At 56.0% G+C, this 14,846-nt stretch overlaps 4 protein-coding genes across 4 annotated transcripts; 2 read left to right on the top strand and 2 right to left on the bottom strand.

Moving 5' to 3' along the window:
- Positions 1 to 147: 147 nt before the first annotated feature.
- CC84DRAFT_1022988 (concanavalin A-like lectin/glucanase) lies at positions 148 to 2,382 on the top strand. Its single transcript, XM_018173395.1, has 2 exons — positions 148 to 1,535; positions 1,589 to 2,382. The coding sequence occupies exons 1-2, from the start codon at positions 364 to 366 to the stop codon at positions 2,277 to 2,279; spliced, it is 1,863 nt and encodes a 620-aa protein (XP_018032846.1). The 5' UTR covers positions 148 to 363; the 3' UTR covers positions 2,280 to 2,382.
- A 301-nt stretch (positions 2,383 to 2,683) lies between these two features.
- On the bottom strand, positions 2,684 to 3,451 carry CC84DRAFT_1167526 (uncharacterized protein). The gene is made up of 2 exons (XM_018179193.1): positions 2,872 to 3,451; positions 2,684 to 2,827 (listed from the first exon to the last, which is right to left on the bottom strand). Exons 1-2 carry the CDS (start codon positions 3,329 to 3,331, stop codon positions 2,784 to 2,786), a joined length of 504 nt encoding a protein of 167 aa, XP_018032845.1. The 5' UTR covers positions 3,332 to 3,451; the 3' UTR covers positions 2,684 to 2,783.
- Positions 3,452 to 4,177: 726 nt separating this feature from the next.
- Positions 4,178 to 5,448, top strand: CC84DRAFT_1022943 (trypsin-domain-containing protein). Its single transcript, XM_018173394.1, has 3 exons — positions 4,178 to 4,790; positions 4,847 to 5,040; positions 5,093 to 5,448. Exons 1-3 carry the CDS (start codon positions 4,533 to 4,535, stop codon positions 5,397 to 5,399), a joined length of 759 nt encoding a protein of 252 aa, XP_018032844.1. The 5' UTR covers positions 4,178 to 4,532; the 3' UTR covers positions 5,400 to 5,448.
- Positions 5,449 to 6,829: 1,381 nt separating this feature from the next.
- CC84DRAFT_1262393 (uncharacterized protein) lies at positions 6,830 to 7,527 on the bottom strand (the record flags this gene model as incomplete). The annotated part of the gene is made up of 2 exons (XM_018185150.1): positions 6,830 to 7,020; positions 7,146 to 7,527. The coding sequence occupies 2 exons, from the start codon at positions 7,525 to 7,527 to the stop codon at positions 6,830 to 6,832; spliced, it is 573 nt and encodes a 190-aa protein (XP_018032843.1).
- Between the last annotated feature and the right edge of the window lie 7,319 nt (positions 7,528 to 14,846).

Below are 14,846 nucleotides of genomic sequence, written 5' to 3'. Positions count from 1 at the left end.
GGATTTCGGACTGTTACTGCTGACGGGCACACACAGTCCTCACATCACCTTCCTTTCTGTCTTTACGTGCCCTTTCTTAAGCCAGACACTCCCTTCGATACATTCACTTCGCAGGACGATCTTCGTACTGGTACATTCTTTGTGTTCACTTGTCATCTTTCCAGACAAGAGCTCTTCTCTAGAGCGTTCATTCATTCATCCCATTCACTCTTTGACCTTCACCTTTGCATTACGCGAGGCTCGACGTCACCGAACAAAATTCTCTGCGAGGACTACCTTCTACACCCAAACGGCAAAAGCCAACATCATTGACTCGATCACATTTCATATACCCACATTCCAATCCAACTTTCCACAAGCAACATGCGTTACATTCTCACCGCGAGCGCCTTCGCGGCAATCGCAAACGCGCAGACTTGGTCGCTGTGCAACCCCATGGAGAAGGACTGCGACAACAACCCTGCCATCGCCAAGTCCTTCGAAAGCAACTTCAAGGACGGAGAGGGCGCGCTCAAGGGATGGCAGCAGACTGCCAAGGGCGCCGAGTTCACCGATGAGGGTATCGTGTTCAGCGTCAAGAAGACTGGCGACGCACCTACTATCCAGAGCGACGGATACCTCCACTTCGGCTACGTCGAGGTCACCATGAAGGCGGCCCGCGGCGCAGGTATCGTTTCCTCCATCGTCTTGGAGTCTGACGATCTCGACGAGGTTGACTGGGAGTTCATTGGCAGCGACGCCACCCACGCCCAGATGAACTATTTCGGCAAGGGCAACACAACCGTCTACGACCGCATGATCATGGCCGACGTCCCTAGCATCGAGGAAGTGCACCGATATGCGCTTAACTGGACATCTGATGCGTTGACCTGGCTTATTGACGATGCCCCCGTGCGCACCCTCAACTACGCTGATGCCAACGGCGGCAAGAACTTCCCCCAGACGCCTTGCAACGTCCGCATCGGCATCTGGGCTGGCGGTGACTCCAAGGACAAAGGCACCCAGGACTGGGCTGGCGGCAAGGTCGATTACTCCCAGGCTCCTTTCAACCAGGTTGTCGAGAAGGTCAAGATCACTAACTACTCTCCCGGAAAGGAGTATGAGTGGACCGATAAGTCCGGCTCATGGGAGTCGATCAAGGTCATCGACGGTGAGGGTGTTTCCAGCGGTGGTTCCAAAGACGAGCCCTCGACCACCGAAAAGCCCAGCGAGGAAGGCGCTGCTGCCACCAGCACTCCCTGCACCGAGGAGGCTACCATGAGCACCCCGCCTCCAGAGGAGACTCCCTGCGACTGCGAGGTCGAGACCGTTACCGTGACTGGTCCTCCCCCGAGCACCGAGACCTCCGATGTCCCGCAGCCTCCTCAGACAACCCCTCCCCCGCCAGAGACCAGCGACAGCCCGCCCCCACCGGAGTCGACCACTTGCACTGATTCCACTACTGAGTCTGTGCCCCCTCCTCCCACCACCTCTGACTCACCGCCTCCACCGGAGTCGACCAGCGAAGTGCCCCCGCCGCCTTCCAGCTCTGAGGTGTAAGTGAAGCTGACGAATGATCGCCTGTACACTCTACTAACCGTTTCTCCAGGCCGCCTCCATCCACCTCTGACGTGCCTCCGGAGTCCACTCCTCCACCAAGCCCGCCCACCGAGAGCACCAGCGAAGTCCCGCCGCCGCCGCCGGAGTCTACTTCCTGCACCGAGTCCACCACGGAGTCTGTTCCCACCCCTCCTGCCACCTCCGACTCGCCGCCGCCCCCAGAGACAACTGAGGAGTCCAGCACCGTCCCTCCCTCGCCTCCCCAGACCACCCCACCCACTGAGGAGAGCAGCTCTGCCCCGCCGCCGGAGTCAACTCCCTGCACCGAGTCCACCGAGACTACCCCTACTCCGCCAGCCACTTCTGACTCTCCCCCGCCGCCAGCGACCGAGACTACCCCGGCTCCCGAGACCTCATCTTCGGTCCCGCCGCCTGAGGAGACTCCCTGCACCACCACCACCACCACCGAGGTTCCTCCCCCGCCGCCAGCCTCCTCTGACAACTGCACCACGCTCGTCAGTGTCACTGTGCCGCCCTACCCAATCACCCCCACCGGTGGAATCATCGTCGACACCAGCGCGGCTCCCAGCGTCCCCTATCCTACCAACCCCACGGGCGCTATTCCTAGCCCGCCCAACGGCACCAGCCCTCCTATCCAGGAGTTCCCTGGCGCGGCGTCCACTAGCACTGTGAGCTACCTGCTCGCTGTCGCAGCTGGTCTCATGGTCTTCGCTTTGTAAGGCCTTGTGTTGGAGACGGACTCGGAGCTTCCCTTCTCAATTGATGAATGTTTAATGGTGCTGGCTTGGTGTATAAACGTGACTATAGACATGGATGGGATATGGCCTGGGCAGACACTTGTGTAATGTTTGGGTATGAAAACTGTGAGTGGGACTTCTTGGCTGTATATACCTTACTTTTCCTCTGTTCAACTTCAATGTTCCGGCTAGACCGGTTCACATACCTTTAAACTTTGGCTTCCATTCTGGGCGCACAACTGGCATATAGAACACAATGAAGAGACATGCATTGCATACATTTGATATAGGCGTTTGCATCGTGAGGTCGAGACAGGGTCGGGGCAACGTAGGTTCAATTATATATAGCAGGTCACATTCCTCATGTTTTTTTTTTTTTTTTTTTTTTGAGATTCAGCTGCGGCGGGGTCATCTCATTTGTATTCTCAGCTGCTGTCCATGCCAAACTATTGATCATTAATCTGGAGACGAGGCTTGATCGCTTTTTTACTCCTTGAACTGTAGTTGTAGAGCGGCGACAGCTTCCTCTCCTTGATTGTATTAGTATAGAACAGCAGAAGCACAGGATACCCACCTCCGAATAGATCTACAAAGACACCACCATCTTCCGCGATCAATGAGCCGCCTCCAAACTTGAGCTTGTGCTCACCGCCCTCTTCAAAGGCGGTCACGGGATGCAGTCTGGTTGCGGGCTCTGTACCATCCTTGAACCAAGAGACCTTTTTCGGCGCCATGCTCCGATCTTCGGTGAGATTCCGGCCTAAGATCCAGTCACCAGACACTAACCGGCCATTCTTTAGTTCGAAGGTTGCCGCCTCAGAGCCGAGTTGCGCCTGGACAACGTTGTCGGCTTTGGGATCGACCGGAGCCACGGGCTTGCCGTTGATCTTGATGGTGAAGGGCTGACTGAGGCTCTCCATCTCCAGCTGTCGGCGGATAAAGATGGGCGATGAAAGCGGCAAGGAATATGTGATGATGGCCACGAAGAGCAAGCACCCGAACAGAATAGGGCCGCTTCTAGGCAGAGCGAGCATGGGTCAGCGCGTAGAGTGTCGAAGAGGAAGGATTCTGGGAATGGACTTTGCGAATAGTGCAGAGCTCAGTAGTAGGCAACGCAAATGCAGGTGCCAGTTGGTTCATGCGACGGCGGTAGAGTTAGAGGGTTGGGCCTCGCCACTAGGCCCAGACACGTCCCTATAGCGTGCTAGCGCCGTGGCTCGCTATAGTAGAAACCCTCTCACCTTCCCGACGCGTCCTCACCCCCGCCACCTTCCGGACGCGTCCGCCGTCGCTCGACTTGCGTCCACTCAAGAACCCCACCCCAGATATACCGCTCCGCGACTACGTAAGGGCTTGGCGCCTGGGCATTGTTTCCTCCGGTTTCAACATTGCGGCCGCATGGCAACTTCATTGGAGCCAAGCCTTGCCACTCAAAGCTTCCACGACGGCAAGCGAGATTGTAACCATGCGCCAGCTGTACACAAGGCGGCCATTCGCTCGTGTCTCGCGTCGCCCGATATCGTGATACGGTTACGCAAAACGTCGCATAAGTCTACATCGCGCCCAAAGATTTCAGGACTCCACGCTGGGCAGCGGAATAAGCACATCTGATAACCCAGGCCAAGAATAGGCTCACTTGGCCATCCGCCGAACTACCTATGCCGGCCTAGTTTCTGTCGCAGCGATCGCCCAAGCACTGCAGTGTATACACCATCCCAGCTCGTGTCCGCAGATCCCTCCTATTATCTGCCACCGGCAGCAGCATCGTGGGCTATCTCCCGCTCGGTTGTCTCAGTGACTGGCATAGAATCTCGGTTTATACGCCGATTCATGCATGCTTTCGGCACTCTGACTGGCGACATGATGATAAGCGGACCTCACCTTCCACTTCGGCTTCACTGCCGGCGACGTGTGATCACCTAGGTATTCAGGTACCCGCTATGTCCAATGACAGCTCCATACTGGCTTAACCGCCCCTGGATCGACCCCATAATCGACAAGCTGCGTAGAACATGTTTGGCAGGACCTTCACCTCCACCGCTTGGTACGGGCTCGGCCGGTGTGAGAGTGTCATGGGCAACACCAGCCATTGTGTCAGTCTATACGACCAGGCTGAAGTCCATAATGATATAAATTGCACCGAGTTCCTCTCCAGCTTGTTCTTCATCCAGTCGCTCCATTCGCTTCAGGACCAGTCCCATCGTTTCTCCAGACCCTCCGGAACAGACCTTCAACATGCAGCTCAAGAACCTCTTCTTTGCGCTCCCTGCGCTCGTCGCTGCTGCTCCCGCGGCTCAGCCTCAGGATGACTTCTCCGTGCAAATCGTCGGTGGCTCTGCTGCTACCGCCGGACAGTTCCCGTACATTGTCAGCATTCAAGTCAGCGGCTCCCACTACTGCGGAGGTTCGCTCTTGAACGCCAACACTGTCATCACTGCTGCCCACTGTGCTACTCGCTCAGCCTCGTCGTACACCATCCGTGCCGGTACCCTCGTAAGTCTTCAACGCGAGCGCAAAACTTGCAGAACTCGATGCTAACATGAACACAGACCTGGGCTTCCGGAGGCGTCACTTCCAGGGTTTCCCAAGTCATTGTCAACCCGGCCTACTCGGGCAACAACAACGACATTGCCATCTTCAAGCTCTCCACCTCGATCCCCACGAGCTCGACCATCAGCTACATCAGCCTGCCGTCCGCTGGCTCCGACCCGGCTGCGGGCTCTTCCTCCACCGTTGCTGGATGGTACGACACCCATTTTCCCCAGTCCTCAAGACAAAACTAACGTACCGCACAGGGGAGCCACCACCCAAGGCGGCTCTAGCCCTGCGGCCCTCCGCTACGTCACTGTCCCGATCGTCGCCCGCTCCACCTGCCAGTCGCAGTACGGCACCTCGTCCATCACCTCCAACATGGTCTGCGCCGCCGAGGCCGCCGGTGGAAAGGACTCGTGCCAGGGTGACTCTGGAGGTCCTCTCATCACCACCGGCACCAAGACCCTCATCGGTGTCGTATCCTTTGGCAACGGCTGCGCGCTCCGCGGCTACGCAGGTGTCTACACTCGCGTTGCCACTCAGCTCTCCTTCATCAACCAGTACGCTTAGATGGGTGCTAGATGAAAAGGTTGGAAGTGTGGGCATTGTCTTGGAGCTCCGGGATGATGCCTGGAGCGCTGGCGAGAGATTTGGCGATTGAGCATGATTATGAGATATGAAGACCGGAGAGCGATGGGACTGGGGCTTTGGCACTGTGAGCTGGTTGTTCTCTTCGCTGTGGATTTATTATACGAATCGAAGCTTTTTGCATCGAGCTTGTGTGTGTGCTATAAAGCTATAACGCCTATTTTCAGTGGACTAAGGCATGCCACCGCATCCGGATTGTCTGTGACTCTCATCACCTAATGTCTGCAAGTCTGAAATTTTGATGCTTTTGTCCATGCAAATCGAGTGCCGTGCCTGGCGGGTTATTTCTGGAATCTCAAGGAGTATGATCGACAGTCGAAGTGGACATGTACAAGGATGTGGAAGTCACAACTGGACCGGTGTAACCCGGACTGAGTCTAATGTGACCCTACTCGTCGTCAGAGTGTTGCGTAGATGTTGGAAATGCGGCACGTCAGCGAAATCGAAAAGTAGGTCCTCTGTCAGCACAGCATCCTCAGCCTCCGCCTCTATCTGCATCTTTCCCCTCTCCCCTTCAATCACATCGCCCAAAACGTAGTCTCACCCCCTCTCCACCCACCTCGTGGTACATATCCTCTTCGGCATCCCACTCCGCCCACTCCCTCACCACGCTCTTCCTCAGCCTCTTCACTTCCGGCCCGGCACCGTCTCGTTCTTGCTTTCGAAATTGACGTACCATCTGCGGCTGGACTCGGTGAAGCGTACGCGCCTCGTGGACGTGGGCTTGGGCTGAGGTTTGTAGAGGAGGGGGTTTAGCTCCTCAGGTGCGAGTATGTAGCGGAAGATGAAGTGCCGGAGGCAGTGGCAGTGGTAGGGACGGCTCGTGATATCCTGGGTCATCTCGAGGGGCTTTGTGGTGGTGAGTTCGGTTTATACTGGTGCGGTCTGGGTGGACTTGGGGTGTGATACGTTGGTGGCTTCGACCAAGGAGAAGGTATCCTGGTACAATGTTGTGGGATAGAGTTCATGGCATAGTGCGGCCTGGAGGGTTTTGCGTTGCTATACGATACCAGTTTTCTTAGTGGAAAGTGTATCCTGGGATCACTGAAATTGAAATATGGTGCCAAGCTGCAACCTTGTGGTAGTGTGTGCTGGTATGACCTGAGGCGGGCTACGCTGTCGGTACTGAAAGTAAATGAGGTGTCCTAGTACAACTCGACTCCCAAGACACTGTCGAAGCTATGGATGTGTAGTAGACTATGTAGACGTCGGATGTAAGATGAAACGGCATGAGAGCGATGTGCGGGTACTTGTAGGGAGCGTGGAAATGCCATTATTTGGATTACGGTACAGTGCTGAAGCGACCCAGGCTTCGCCCCCACCCGCCCAAAAATTCCCGTTCGAATGTACGCCTACTGACGGTAGAACTTCTCTGCGGTCCCAATGCGACCTATCTCCAAAGTTTCCAAGCTCCTCTGCCCTGGCTGCAGTATTTGCCGCCTGACGGTCTTCTTGCGCGTCGCCTGTGGTTCCGCTCGCAATGGCCGTGCTTGGTTCTCCATGTCGTCACTGTAGTCTTTAGATGCGCCCGGATGTTGCACCGCTGTCCGGTGTTAGTGCAGTTCATGGAAGTTCTGCAGTCGCGAGATGCCCCGCCCTTTGCACTCTGGGGTTGTAACTGTAGACGGGAAATTGTCACGACATCGACTGCAGGGCCAAAGGACGAACCTGATGGAGGGCCTTGTCTGTGGCCCTCAGTCCATTGCTGCTCACGGGCTTCGCGATCGTGCGCTTCTTGACGACTGGCGGCTTTGTGCGTGCGCTTGCCGGTCCAGTAGGTGTCAAGACGGTCGAAGAAGCCGCTGATGGCGCTGCAGAACATGGCGGCGGTGGTTGGTGGAATGACTTGGCGTGAAAGCGGGGAGTGTCGCGTCGTCTGTGCAACCAGGTTGATGAAGTTGGCGTTGTCTGCGATCCAGAAGCTGTATGAGGCGATTGAAGTGCGCAGGCGGTCTACTGGGCTTATGACTGCCGCGTGTGCGAGAGCTTCAGCTGTGTATATTGTTGGGATGCTAGAGAAGGGCGGGCCCAAACAGCTGGGACTAGACATTGCTTGTGACCTCGCAGCACGCAGTATGTGTAACATGCAGGATGTGAATGGCCGGCGCTGGCTCGCTCGATATCGCGCGTCCTGGTCGGCGGGATGGTGATGTTTGTGACGAAGCAGTCACACTCCACGCTCATGTACCTAGGAAAGGTAGACAATATGTGAGATAACAGATGGTGCGTAGGAATGGTGATTGGTTGCATGCCGCTAAGAGAAGACAATGGTGAAGGGGCAGAGCGCGAGTGCCTGAGTGTGCACTGAGCAAACTCAAGCTGTCCATCTATGAGAGCGACCGAAACTTGGTCGCGACACGCAGACGCTCAGCTGGCAGCTAAGAACATAGAAGGATGCAAAGGAGCATGGCCAACGGAATCTACACAAATGCCCTAGGGAGTGATGAACATGATGCCTGTGAGTGGCGAGGGCGTTGTCGCCGTGTCGAAGACGTCTTGACACGCAAGGTCGCTCTAGCTCGGATTGTGCCACACGTTGGAAGGTCAAAAGCTTGAGCCTCGCTGGCGCAGGCTTGCCCACCTCGAGGCTACACGGTGCGCGCTCACTCGACGCGCTCAGTGCAAGATGACGCGCGCAGGATCGCGGCGGGCGGTTTCTCCGTGCGGGGCTTGGCAAATCGCGGGTCGGCCAGTGTCGCGTCGTCGCGTCGTGCTTGCTGGCGCATTCACGTTGACGACGCCTCCACGGCCATGTCCTGACCGCCCCCTGCGCCCACAGAAACTCCCGTCGAGTTGACGCATCGCGCCCGCCCGCGCAGCCGCCACCATGGGCCACATCAAGCACATCACCATCCAGGGCTTCAAGACGTACAAGAACCAGGTCAAGACCGAGTCCTTCTCGCCCAAGAGCAACGTCATTGTCGGCCGCAATGGCGCCGGCAAGACCAACTTTTTCTCGGCGGTGCGCTTCGTGCTGGGCGACGAGTACGAGAACATGAGCAAGGAGGAGCGCCAGGCCCTGCTGCACGTGCGACACCCTGCTCACCCGCTTGCTGCTGGATACTGACCGACGCAGGAAGGATCGGGCGCCCCTGTGCAGTCGGCCTACGTCGAGGTTGTCTTCGACAACAGCGACGGGCGCTTCCACAACAACAAGGACGAGTTCACCCTCCGCCGCACCATCGGCCTGAAGAAGGACGAATTCTCCATGGACCGCAAGAACGCCACCCGCCGCGAGGTCAACGAGATGCTCGAGGCCGCCGGCCTGTCGCGCTCTAACCCCTTCTACATTGTGCCCCAGGGCCGCGTTGCTACTCTCACCAACATGAAGGACGAGGAGCGCCTGAACATGCTCAAGGAGATCTCGGGCTCCAGCGTCTACGAGAAGCGCCGTGCCGACAGTCTGAAGCTGATGAACGACACGGATAAATCGTGCGAGCGCATCGACACCCTCGTCGCCGACATCAACACCCGCCTGGACGAGCTCGAGGGCGAGAAGTCGGAGCTCGAGGCTTACAACAAGAACGACCGCGAGCGCCGCGCCATCCTGCATACCCTGAACTCACGCATCGAGGAGCGCATAGAGTCGGACCTGAACCGGATAGAGGCGCGGAGACACAACGGCGCTGCAGATGTGGATAACCAAAAGGCTGTGTTTGTGCAAAACGAGCAGGACATGGGCCACATCGCTGACCAGATTGCCGAGCTCAAGAGCGAGATTGACCTGTTGACAGCCGAGCGCGCACGCCTAGAGGACGACCGGCGGAAGGCTTCCCGGCAAAAGGCGGCCATCGAGCTCGAGCTCAACGACCTCACCGACGGCCAGTCAGCTGCGAAGCAGTCTCAGAAACAACGCGACAAGGACCTCGCCCTGGTGCGGCACGACATAGCTGCTCGCGAGGCCGAATTAGCACAGCTCCTGCCCACATACAATGCAAAGAAGGACGAAGAAGATGCTGTGAATTCCCAGCTCGCCGAGGCAAAGGCACAGCAGAAGCGCCTCTACGACAAGCAGGGCCGTGGTGCTTCATACACCAGTAAGAGACAGCGCGACGATGCGCTCCGAACCGAAATCGACGGCATCACGATGCAATTGGCCACTAGGAAGTCTGTGCAGATGCAAACCGACGACGACATAAATGAGCTGCGGGGGGTCATTGAGACGCTCGGAGGGGAAATCTCCGATCTGGAAGGTAGTCTTTCTAACGAGGGCGACAACACTGTCGGTCTTGGAGAAGCCGTCCAGAAAGCCATGGACGCTCAGCAAGCGCTAACCGACCGACAATCAACTCTGAGCCGTGAACAATACAGACTGCAGTCGCAGGTCAAGAACGCGGACACGCAGTTGCGAATGGCGCAGAACAGCCTGAACCACTTGTTGGACCACGCCACCAGCCGTGGTTTGGAGACTTTGGAACGTTTGAAGGAAAGGCACAACCTCACCGGAATTTACGGCACAGTTGCAGATCTGATTCAAGTCCCCGCACCCTATAAAATCGCTACCGAAATCGCCGCGCAGGCATCCTTGTTCCACGTAGTATGCGACACCGACGAGACTGCAGCCAAGGTCATCTCTCTGCTCAACAAAGAGAAGGGCGGTCGACTTACCTTCATGGCGCTGAACCGCGTTAGCCCACGTCATACACAGATTCCTCACACCGCCGACGCGCAGCCATTGCTACCAAAACTTCGATACGACCAGCAGTTCGAAAAAGCCATCAGACACGTCTTCGGCAGAGTTGTCGTTTGTCCAGAACTTAGCATCTGTCAGAGCCTTGTAAGGACTCATGAAGGAGTTTTGGCACTCACCCCAGATGGCGACCGAGCACATAGAAAGGGCGGATACCATGGTGGATACTTCGATCCTAGCAAATCGAAGATAGACGCATACAACAAAGTTGCCGACCTCAGAGCGCAACTTGAAGAATTAAGGACCCGCGAGCGTGAGACTAACGAGGAGTTGGATAGGCTTCGACAACAGGTCACCGCTGCCGCAAGCGAGGTTCGCAAGGCTGAGTATCAGAAAAACCACGCCGAGCAGAGTTATGTTCCGATGAGAGAGCAATTGCGTAGAAAGCAAGCCGAGCTACAGCAGAAGCAAGATCGAATTGACCGTTTCCAGCGAGACGCCGTGTCGATTAGACAGCACATCAACACCCTAGCCAGTCAGCAAAGTGAGTTGGAGGCGGAGCTCGCATCAGACTTCAAGAAGGCGTTGAACAAGGATGAGGAACAACAGCTGCAGTCTCTTGGTAGCACCATCAGAGAAGTGAACAAACAACTCTCCGAAATCACTTCACAACGAGTCGATTTGGAGACTCGCAAGGCGGAGATTGAGATTGAGCTTCGCGAGCTCCTGCGACCAAAGCTCGACCAACTGTTGGCTCAACAGGGTGGGTCAGGCGATGGCGGAAACCAGTCGACACGGTTGAAGGACGTTCAGCGACAGCTCAAGGCTATCGACAAGACGATTGCAGATCTGGATCGGCAGATACGAGAGCGTGAGAGTTCACGCGACGAAGCCAACACGCAGCTTACAGAGTTGGAAACCTCCAGGGCCGAGAAAGAGCAAGTGAATCGCAAGATCGCGAAAGCTATAGAAAACCACCAAGGCAACCTAGATAAGAACATGCAGAAGCGCGCCGAGCTCAAAAAGCAACTAGACGAGGTACAGCGAGACCTTCGGGATCTTGGCACGCTTCCAGAAGATATCTACCGCCGTTATACTAAGTGGTCTGAAGACAAAGTAAGTTCCAGTACAGGCCCACTGAGTTGCCAAGCTAACATGATACAGCTCGCTAGCGAACTCGAAAAGGTCAATAAGGCCCTGCGAAAGTTCAAAAACGTCAACAAGAAAGCCTTCCAGCAATACGAAGACTTCACCAAACGCCGCGAACAACTCATTCATCGCCGCGGCGAGCTCAACACCTCGCGCGAGTCCATCGAGAATCTCATCGAAGTGCTCGACCAGCGTAAAGACGAAGCCATCGCCCGCACATTCAAGCAAGTCTCAAAGTACTTCTCCGAAGTCTTCGTGCAGCTTGTGCCTGCAGGCAAAGGTCGGCTCATCATCCAACGGCGCTCTGACCGCGAAGCGCGCCGCGGCGAGGACGAGGACGACGAAGATGACCGCCGGGCTAAGGGGGCCTCGGTGGAGAACTACACGGGCGTCGGCATCGCCGTGTCCTTCAACTCCAAGCACGACGAGCAGCAGCGGATCCAGCAGCTCTCGGGTGGCCAAAAGGCGCTGTGTGCGCTCGCACTCGTCTTCGCGATCCAGCAGTGTGACCCCGCGCCCTTCTACCTTTTCGACGAGATCGACGCGAACCTCGACGCGCAGTACCGCACTGCGGTCGCGGAGATGCTGCGAAAGCTGTCGGGTAAGGGCGGAGAGAGTGGTGAGGGCGGCGGCCAGTTCATATGCACGACGTTCAGGCCTGAAATGGTGCTCGTCGCGGACAAGTGCTATGCAGTCAGCTTTGTAAACGCGAGTAGCAAGATTGACGTGTTTGATCGAGAGGGGGCGTTGGATTTTGTGGAGACGAGTCAGAGGCCGGGGGCGTAAGGGATCTCTGCATAGGGTGAACTCGTGAGTAGAATGGCCAGGGGTGCAAAGAGAGACGCGATTCTCTCTCCTGTAGGTTAATGTTACTTTACCTGTGGCTATGTTCGTGGCATTGGCGCTACTATGTGTATGACACGGGGTTAGGCGTGGTATACCAATGGTTGAATGGAGTTGTTGCGTCGTTCCCAGGGCTGCTTCTTGCTGTGACATTGATTCTGGTCGTTGATCGTCGTATGGTAGAGCAAGCATATTGCATGGCGAGGGAAAGTAGAAACACGGGATGTTGCTCGTAAGCGTCAGTCTCGTAGCCTGCTTGTTGCTGTGACATCAACCCTGCACGCTATTCGTCATATAAATTGAAGAGGTTGCGACAAGGAACGTACAAGGGTGGAGGGGTGGGATGCTGCCTTCAATCGTCGTTGTCAGAGCCTGCTTGTCGTGCGTGGACAGGCCCAATGCTTTCAGTATCATCGGTTCCGAAGCTTCCTCGGTCCTGTTGTGACAGTGGTGTGTTGGATGTTAATCGCCCTGCGAACTGATTCAGGCGCAGAGGGTGAACGATAAGGCCGCCACTGCCGTGAGGGAAGCAGCCACACGAGACGTTGTTCTTTCCGCCGCGCGGCCAGTTGTCCGCGGACTTCCAGCGCTGTATTCTATTTGTTCATGCGTCGTTGTCCGCGGACCCTGTTTGTTGGTCGTGCGCGCTGATGGCCGCCTTGGTAGAGGATGGCGTTGTGGCGAAAGCATGGGTGAAGCTATGTATTTACCAATGTTAGCGTGGACGAGGCTTCAAGATTGCTTCTTCTGTCGTCCTGGGTCATGCAAGGTGGTATCGATCCTGGCAGAAGGAGGCGTGGTGGCGAATGGGATTGGTTCTTCTGTTGCTCGGACGACTCCGGAAGTCGTGCGAGTGGAGAGATGTACGCTGTGAGGCTTGTGGCTACGCTTTATGTTGTTCCTTTTCTTTTTCCACTGCTACGTTGTATGGCACCTCGACTTGGTGGCAAGGCAAAGGACTTCTAGAATGATCGGCGAGGAGGGTGTTTACTTATGAGCATGTAGCTGCTGAACTCGACTCCTCCATACGTCGTGAAGAAAAGTGAGTGCAGTCAACAATATACGCATGGCTTAGCTTGGGGCAACATAGTGTACTGAAACCTTCAATCTGATGCTGTAGAGGTGCGCCCAGGATGCAGCTTAGCTTCCACTTTCGAGCACTGATTAACTGCGTATACGTATTAGGTCGGGATCGGAAGCATGCAGCCCAGACATAGTTTGTTTTTGCCCACTGTATCGCGGCTACTCTCGCCTAACCTGGCAGGTCTTGTCATTGTGGTACACATGATAACATGGCGTTTGTTTCAAGTAGCGAGCAGCAGCCTTGGAACAAGGCAGACTGCGCCCAAGTAGCATGAATGACCCGGGCTAAACTTCCGTGTATGCAGTTGACCAGTCGCGCCTGCAGTGCAGAGAGGAAAAAGCACATCGTACACGGCCCGACTCTCGGTCGTCGGCAAGAGGCTTGTGCCCAACCCCTTGCGATTCGTCGATCAGGATGGGAGGATCTGTTTCCGTGCGGGGATAATTGAGGCAGCCCCTTGAGTTTGAGCCCAACATGATCGACATGTATACAGGCTGTACGAGGCCTTTGCACCGCAGCGTGACCAGTACTTTTATTCTTTCGCCGCTCTGCCTTTGCCTCATTGTGCAACTACGAGTTGTCTATGCCCCACAGTGAACGTGAATAATATAGCGCCAGGGGAAGCGAGTGGGATGAGCCGGACGTTGACGCTTGCGCGTTTACAGCCATGCACGCACGCGCCGCCGCACCTCTGCCACAAGCGTATGGCCCCCATAGCTCTCCCTCCGCGACCCATATGGTCAACACATTGCGCACACTGCCCTGAACTCCGACGGCGGCTTTCGGGCTCGCTAAAGATTTGTTGATGTATGAGATGCTTGCTTCTCGCTTCTCTGCACCAACAGAAGGTTGGAATACGCGTCAAGGCCGCAGCCGGCCGTTGAGCCAGCGAGTCATACACGGTCGAGCGACCCCTGCTCCCGCATTCCTTTGGCCTCTGTTTGCACATCGCTCGGCGCGTGGTTTTAAGTACGACCGTTGAGCCGGTGGGCCGGGTCGACCCATCCCATCGTCCCAGCCCATGCCTGCGCCTCGAGATCTGTACTGGACCACGCGTGAACGTGATTCCATACCGTCTGTCTTTCTTGAAATCACTCACGACTTTTACCTTCCTGAATATTAGAGAGACTCTGCCCGTGCAAAAGAGATATCTCAGTCAGTCCCGGGCTCAGCGGAATCTGAAAACGAGGTGGGGTATTGAGAGAAATCGACGAAACTGGAGGAAGAGCAAAGCACCACAAGAGCAAGGATTGCCTGAAAATCGTTCGTTCGTCGCATGCATGATCGTTCGGTCGGCGTTTCGCGACATCACAAGAGTCCGAGTCTCAGCCTTACAGGTTCTCCTATCCTGAATCCTTCCGTGACAGCGGTTGAGCCTCACTGCGCGGAAGAATCTGGACTGCGACATCACGTCTCAGCGCACAGCCCGACCTACAGTCTGAAGCACGGACTCAGTGGTTTTTAGACTGATAGCCACTGCACTCAGGACTTACAGTTCCGCCAATTCACGCAATCGAGGAATGTTCTAGCCTATGTTTGCCAACATCCAAGTATCAAGAGCCGCCCACAACAAGCACGGATTTTAGTGCCGCAAATATATATTGGTTCAGCCACATACCCTCGACTCTCAGCATGCCACGCAGAACTCGAGCATGTGCGACAT

This window comes from Paraphaeosphaeria sporulosa (genome assembly GCF_001642045.1).
Source record: "Paraphaeosphaeria sporulosa strain AP3s5-JAC2a unplaced genomic scaffold CC84scaffold_9, whole genome shotgun sequence".
NCBI lineage: Eukaryota > Fungi > Ascomycota > Dothideomycetes > Pleosporales > Didymosphaeriaceae > Paraphaeosphaeria > Paraphaeosphaeria sporulosa.
Note: the sequence above shows the minus strand (reverse complement) of the source record. Positions and strands in the feature narration are given on the sequence as shown.